We start from the raw sequence: 7,869 nt of genomic DNA on the forward strand, positions 1-7,869 counted from the left end.
AAAAAAAAAAAAAAAAAAAAAAAAGAAAAAGAAAAAAATTAAAAATGAAAAAAGTCAATCCTAGCACTCTGGGAGGCCAAGGAGGGTGGATTGCCTGAGCTCACAGGTTCAAGACCAACCTGAGCAAGAGCTAGACCCCATCTCTAAAAATAGCCGGGTGTTGGGGTGGGCGCCTGTAGTCTCAGCTACTCAGGAGGCTGAGGCAAGAGAATTGCTTGAGCCCAAGAGTTGCTGTGAGCTATGACACAACAGAATTCTACCAGCACTCTACCGAGGGCGACAAAAACTGTCTCAATTTACAAAAATTAAAAAATGAAAAAAAGTCAATGCGTTTGGAAGGTAACAAACTAAGAGTCTGGGAGGCTCACCAGGCAAGAACGAACATGTGTGGGCCGGGGGCAGGGGAGAGCAGGTGGGAGCATCCCTAGGACCTGATGGCTCCCAGCAGACTCAACTTCATAACCAGTCACTATCCAGCTGTGGTCTCCCTTCCTTCCAGGCACATCACATGGCCCAGCCCCATTGCCTCCCAACTGTTTGATACCAAGCCCAGATGGGGAGTTCTGGAACAGAAGGGCCTCAGCGATGCAGGCTGTGCCTCAAGTCACCACAGGAATCCTGTAGGGGACTGCTGGTCCAGAAAGACACCATTAGCACTGCTCGAAATCTGGAGTAGCAAGACATTTCTTATCTTAGCGGGCACTTTCAGCTCTAAGATAATCAGCAGGTCTGCAGGAATGCCAGGCTCCCCCTCAGCTGCACTGGGTCACCTCTGCCGCCTACAGGAGGAGGACAGACAGTGCACACACTCACTCCCTCTGACGGAAGTGCCCTTCCAGAAGAGCTGAGCCCCGGCAGTTCCTAAAAACCCTCAAAAGGTGTGCAAGAAATGTTCAGGAAACTGACTCAGAAAAATGGGGGTGAAACACATCGACAGGATGGGAGGTGAGCTGGCCCACTTCTTGTCACAAGAAACCCGAGACTTTCAATTTTCTCAAAGACGTTAGAACTCTTGGGAGGCCTTCCCTTATCACCAACTCATTTTTCTTTGGGGTAGAAGCATTACTGGATTGATAACTGGTAAGACTTCTTGTTCTGTTGCCCAGGCTAGAGTGCCATGGTGTTAACCTAGCTCACAGCAACCTCAGTGTCCTGGGGCTCAATCAATCCACCTGCCTCAAAAGCCATGCATGGCAAGTGTTATGAGCAGCTAACCTTAACCATGCTTACCATGGTTAGTTTTTTTCTTTTTGGTAGGGATGATATTTGAGCTTATAAATCATCCTGCCATCCTTACCATGCTTAATTTTTTCTTTTTGTTAGGGATGAGGTCTGAGCTTATAAATCATCCTGCCTCTGGCCTCCCAGAGTGCCACTGCACCCAGCCTATTAAGACTTTCAAAACAGCCAGGCACAGTGGCTCACGCCTATAATCCTAGGCCAACCTAGGACACCAGACTAAGCCAGAGCAAGACCATGTCTAAAAATAACTGGGCATTGTGGCAGGTGCCTGTAGTCCCATCTACTTGGGAGGATGAGGCAAGAGAATTGCTTGAGCCCAGGAGTCTGAAGTTGCTGTGATGCCACGGCACTCTATACCATCAGCAACAAACTGAAACTCTGTCTCAAAAAAAAAAAACAAAAAAAACAAAAAAAACCCGCCCCCCCCCCACAGACTTTCAAAATAAACCATAACCTGCAAACACTCTCTGAACACTGAAGTGTTAAGTCAGAAGGCGCAGCAAATAAAACTTCCAATTTTGAGGTGGCCCAAATTCCAAGAGCACATTCTTTGTGATCTATGCTCGCCCCACCCCTTCCAAGGCTGCTCTACAGTAGCAGATAACCCATCTATTGGAGTCTGCTGATGCCTGTCCAGAACCTGCCTTCCCCTAGATCTGCTCTCAAGCACAGTGGCCATAGCTTCCCCAATCACACTGCTCCTGTGGCCCAGGAGGAAGTGTGGACGCCAGGAGGAAGCCTCACCCCAACCAGTGCATAGGAGTGCTACCCAGGACAGAAGGGGTTAACAGGTCAGATGTGCTTAGGAGCCACTGAAGCTACTGAGTTCAACCCTCATTTCCTGCACCACACTTCCCAAGCTGAGAAGGCAACAGGTACTGGGGACAGTACCTTGGTTACATTTTAGCTGCCTATAACTAGCCAGGGAGCAAAGACATCAGCAGCAGTCATGTGTAAGAAAACAACCCGGGGTGGTGCCTGTGGCTCAAAGGAGTAGGGCGCTGGCCCCATATGCTATTGGTGGTGGGTTCAAACCTAGCCTGGGCCAAAAACTGCAAAAAAAAAAAAAAAAAAAAAGGAAAAAGGAAAAGGAAACAACCCTATGTTTCACAACTCTCATACCAGTTATAACCCGTGGCAACTGGTTACAATAGAAGCTAAAGTGCTGAGTAAAAGTTTTTTTTTTTTTGAGACAGAGCCGCAAGCTGTCCCCCTGGGTAGAGTGCTATGGCATTGCAGCTCATAGCAACCTCCAACGCCTGGGCTCTCAAGCGAGTCTCCTGCCTCCGCCTCCCAAGTAGCTGGCACCACAGGTGCCTGCCACAACGCCTGGCTATTTTTTGGTTGCAGCCATCATTGTTGCTTGGCGGGCCCAGGCTGGATTCGAACCCGCCACCTTAGGTGTATGTGGCTGGCACCTTAGCCACTTGAGCCACAGGCGCCGAGCCAGTAAAACTCTCTTAATTTAGTCTCAAAGAATCTTCCCAAGTTTTCTTATGAATTATGAAAGTTTGCAGTAGAGAGAAGGTGGCAGTGTTCAAGTCCCTGGCAAAACCCACAAGCCGGAACCAGGTCAAGAGCAAACAGACAAACCCAGATAGAGGGAATGTCTTCAAGACTAGTGCAAAGGCCCCCCTGGATGCTGAGCGGAAGTCACTGTTGCCTTTTCACCACAGCCAAGGCTTAGCACAACTGCACTTGCAGAATACTCTGGCCTTGTTTTCCACAAAAACACTCATACAGTAGCGTAATTTATTATTTTATTATATACTTTATAAAATTATAAACAGAAGCCCAAACATGTGTATCCCCCACTACCATTACAGAAAGAGCTCACATCTCTCTTAATGGAGATCTGGCTATCTTCTAAAGGAGGCCTTGCTTCTCTACATAGCCTGCCCTCAAATATTTATATCCCACCTACAAAAATGGAGCTGCAAAGGATGTGTACAAAAATGAGATTTTCTTGCTGTTGCCATAGTACAAACACTTGAGGTTATGGGAGTAACTGAGCAAAAACACAAGTATTAAGGAATGGAATGTCTGTTACCTGTTAACAAGCAGCTGAATCATTTGTTGTAACTGGCACCTCCCTGACAATTAGTAGGGACATGGGCACAAGAAAACAAGAGACAAACATTGGCCAGGTGACTGCCTTTACTTGCTTCCAGAAGGCACATGACTCCTACGCCCTTCCTTAGTAACTCAGACAAACTACAGGAGACCCCAGTATTTCAATTCTGCCCACTTTGAGGTATTAAATGTATAATGAGATTAGTTATGTCCAAATAGCATGCAATAAAAAATTTTAAACCAACATGGTTAAGTGTTAAGATTTTTAGAAATCAAAATATTTATTCACATAATTTTAAACTTAAGTCTAAACTATTTAAGTCTTCCGTGGTAATGATTTAAGTGCAAGTGATGCGTGGCTTTCTTTCACATTCATTTCCTTCCTTCAGAGTCAAGGCAGATCAGTTGTTCTTGAACAAGTCAATGCAGCTTTGCAAGAGGGAGACATTGTTCTGAAAAAAGAGAAAAGTTAAGGTAGCCCATAGTCAATGGACTATGCAGACTTGCTGTACAGCAGTTAAGAACTCAACACAAGTCCACAAACAGAGCTTCTCACAAGAGAGATTTGAAGCCAGCCAGACTGGTTGGCACTACTCTTCATTCAAACTCAGGTGAACTGCAACCTGTCTCTCCTCCCTTGGTCTTGCTGAAGAGTTCTTCTCTCCATGCATGGGTCTGGAACTGCTGCTGGGAGGAGCTCCATGGTAAAGAGCTGGAGGACGCTGCCCAGCAACTCCATCCTCACTCACCCCCTCCTACCTGTTTTCCCCCAAATGTGATCAGGCCAATCCCGCATACTTCAATGTCTTAACCTTGAACACTGTATAAATGAGGTGTTTTATGAAGTTGAGGGCCTTAGGAACACTGAATAAATTAGTCATGGGTGAGATTATGGATGAGATTTGCAAATAATATTCATATAAGAAATCTGCAAAACTTGCTTTATAAAGTTCTCCCATTAGCCTTGAAAAAATTTAGAAGACACAACACCCAAAACATTAATGGATGTGATTTAATGTGAATTAAAACGGCAGTTTTAAACTCCACTTTAATGCCATATACAACAGGAGAGAATGCTGGGGAGGGTGAAGAGTCATAAACAAGACTTGGACCTAATCAAAAGGCAAGTGATTAAAAACATCTATGCAGCAAAGGAGTTTTCAAAATAAATAAATAAGGTCAAAAGCCTGAGGGTGAGTGACAGCTCCTCTCTCAGTTCCCTCAGGTCTGAGGGCTGCCCTACGCCCTGAAACCAGCCCAGAACTTGCATGGAGAACACCACAGCCTAAGAAGTCCCCAGTCTGAGAGTCAGGCAAGGCAAGATGTGAATTTATGGGCCAGTCACGAGAGCTCATGCCCATAATGCTAACACTTGGAGGCTAATGCGGGAGGATTGTATGAGTGGAGGAGGCTGAGATTAGCCTGAGCAAAACCAAGACCTTACCGCTACTAAAAAAGAAAAATTAGGATGGCGCCTATGGCTCAAAGGAGTATGGCACCAGCTCCATATACTGGAGGTGGTGGGTTCAAACCCGGCCACAGCAAAAAACTGCAAAGAAAAAAAAAAAAAGAAAGAAAAATTAGTCCACTGCCTCTAAGTCCCACTTACTAAGGAGGCTGAGGCAAGAGGATTGCTTGAACCCACGAGTTTGAGGTTGCTGTGAGCTAGGCTGACACCATGGCTCTCTAACCTGGGCAACAGAGTGACACTGTCTCAAAAATGTTGTGAATTTATGGTTTGCTATACCAAAAAAACTCCAATAAGTGGCATCCTCTACAAGTACTACAAAGAATTAATGCCACAAGGCACAATTTAGTGCCTAATGACACTGGGATAAAAACTCGGGAAATAACTTTGAAAAAAATCCCAAAGAAGTTGTTGGCTTAATTTGAAAAAAATACTTACCCTGGCATGCTTTATTTCCAGTTCAGACATTTCGATTAGATTCTTCCTAAATGCTGCCACTCTCTTCCGTTTGAAGTTCATCAGTTCTACAGGGAAAAAAAACAAACTTTACAAATCCACAAAAAACTAAAGTTTTATGTTCACTTTAACTTCCAAACATACTTAAACAAATGCCCTCTGATGTACCACCATTATTTTCTCACATTTTTAATTCTGGGATTGGGACACATTCTGTATATCTTATGCTCATGGTGGTGAAGTGGATGTCATTGCCTTCAAGAGGGCAACAGCACCCAATCACCAAGCTTTGTTAACTGGGAGAACAGCAGCTGAGACAGGGCTGGAGAAGGGTGGTGGTGAGCCAGACATGCTTCACCAGGGGCTTTGGAAAAAGAGTGACAACTCTTGAGAAGATATACAGGCTTGGCACCCGTAGCACAGTGCTTTTGCCACTGGCCACATACACCGAGGCTGGCAGGTTTGAGCCCAGCTTGGGCCTGCTAAACAACAAATGACAATTGTAACCAAAAAAAGCCAGGCATTACCGCAGGCACCTGTAGTCCCAGCTATTGAGGCAAGAGAATTGCTTGAGTCCAAGAGTTTGAGGTTGTTGTGAGCTGTGACACCACAGCACTCTACCGAGGGCAACAAAGTAAGACTGTCTCAAAAAAAAAAAAAAAAAAAAAAAGAGAAGAAGAAATGTATAATTACTTTTCCTTGTAAACTTAAATAAGCTCTTTTTAAAAAAAATGGCAAAAATTTAAAAATAGGGTAGCATATGAATGTTACTTTGGCAGAACCCAAAGCTAGCGAGCCTGTCTACATGTCATTTGTCAAGGTGCAACAAAGAGAAGCTCTGTGCCATCCAGTGAGACAGAGCCAAACCCCAGGTGGCCCAGGTTTAGACACACCAGGCACCTTTCAGGCAAGTTACTGAACAGGGACATTTCCAGACACATTCACATTTGTCCACCACCAGTAAGCAAAAAAGACCTGAGAAAAATAAAGGAGATAGGGATTTCTGTTTTCATGGAAACTTGTTTATTTGTTAGGGGGCAAAGCTGAGACAAGTGTAGTGTGCTATAACTATTACATTCACATTCTGAAAGATAAATTTGCTCTGGAATGTTCCATGGCCAGGGAAGATCCACAAGATCCTCCAGGGTTAAGACTACATTTTATGGCTCATATTTGTTAGCACTTCGTAAACCTGACGCAGAACTGCTTGAGGCTAGGAGATTGAGACCAGCTAGGGCAATACAGTGAGATAGAGGTCTCCAAAATCATTTTATTATTATTATTATTATTATTTTGAGACAGAGCCTCAAGCTGTTGCCCTGGGTAGAGTGCTGTGGCATCACAGCTCACAGCAATCTCCAACTCCTGAGCTCAAGTGAGTCTCCTACCTCCGCCTCCCAAGTAGCTGGGACCACAGGCACCCGCCACAGTGCCTGGCTGTTTTCTTTTTTTGGTTGCAGCCATCATCATTTGGTGGGCCCGGGCTGGATTCGAACCCGCCACCTTAGGTGTATGTGGCTGGAGCCTTAGCCGCTTGAGCCACAGGCGCCGAGCCCATTTTATTATTTTTAAGACAATCTCACTCTGTTGCCTGGGCTAGAGTGCTGTGGTGCCAGCCTAGCTCACAGTAACCTCAACTCCTGGGCTCAACCAATCCTGCCTTAGCCTCCTGAGCAGCTGGGACTACAGATGAGCCTCACCATGCTCAACTAATTCTTTCCTCTATTTTTAGTAAAAGAAGAGGACTTCACTTTGTTCAGCCTTCATTCCTCCTGCCTTGGCCTCCCCAAGTTCTAGGATTATAGGCATGAGCCACAAAACAAAAAAACTTTCTTAAAAGACAGAAGCTCACTGTTGCCGAGGCTAGAGTGCCTTGCTCACAGCAATCTCAAACTCCTGGATTTAAGTGATCCTCTTGCCTCAGTTGCCCAAGTAGCTGGGATAAGGCCCAGTTAATTTTTTCTATTTTTAGTAGAGACAGGATCTCCCTCATGCTCAGGTTGATCTTGACCTCCTGAACTCAAAGGATCCTCCCACCTCAGTCTCCCAGAGTGTTAGGATTACAGTTATGAGCACTGCACCAAGCACACACATACACACAAATAAAGCTAGGTATTCAGGAGGCTAATCCAAGATTACAGTAGTGAACGGCTGTCGCCTGGGTGACAAGTAAGAGCCTGTCTCTTAAAAGACTATATATTACACTCATGTACAATTGAAATGCTATTCTACCAATAAAGTTTATGTGAACTTAAAAAGTCCCCTATCCTGGAAGAGGGGAAGGCAAGAAAGAATCCTATAGACTTAGACTGGCAGTCAGTGTGGACTCATGACTGAAACATGGTGATGTATGAAACTGGGTGCATGCACACGCTCCTTCCTGGCTCTGTCTACTCAAGGGCCTAGAGAGTGAAAAACCCCAGGAATAATGAACAAGATCTTAGCATACCAAGGTTTTGGTTACCATTACCTAAGAAAAAGAGCGCTCTCTGGCTTCTTAAAGAATAGGCAAATCTATAGCTAGAATACTAAGTTTAAGATAAGCATAAAAAATGGCTCGGCGCCTATGGCTCAAGCAGCTAAGGCACCAGCCACATACATCTGAGCTGGCGGGTTCAAATCCAGCCCAG

General features: G+C 45.0%; 1 protein-coding gene across 2 annotated transcripts in view; it reads right to left on the reverse strand.

Moving 5' to 3' along the window:
• Positions 1-3,546: 3,546 nt before the first annotated feature.
• SNX5 (sorting nexin 5) overlaps positions 3,547-7,869 on the reverse strand; it is a 30,158-nt gene continuing 25,835 nt past the window's right edge. For both annotated transcript variants that reach the window (XM_023507801.1, XM_023507802.1), the window contains 2 exons: positions 5,222-5,307; positions 3,547-3,767 (listed from right to left, as the gene is read on the reverse strand). In XM_023507801.1, coding sequence (XP_023363569.1) covers positions 3,717-3,767; positions 5,222-5,307 — 137 coding nt within the window. In that variant the 3' untranslated portion in view covers positions 3,547-3,716. The remainder of the gene's footprint in view (positions 3,768-5,221; positions 5,308-7,869) is intronic.

Source organism: Otolemur garnettii, unplaced genomic scaffold (genome assembly GCF_000181295.1).
Source record: "Otolemur garnettii isolate 467f Iridium unplaced genomic scaffold, OtoGar3 scaffold00208, whole genome shotgun sequence".
Taxonomy (NCBI): domain Eukaryota; kingdom Metazoa; phylum Chordata; class Mammalia; order Primates; family Galagidae; genus Otolemur; species Otolemur garnettii.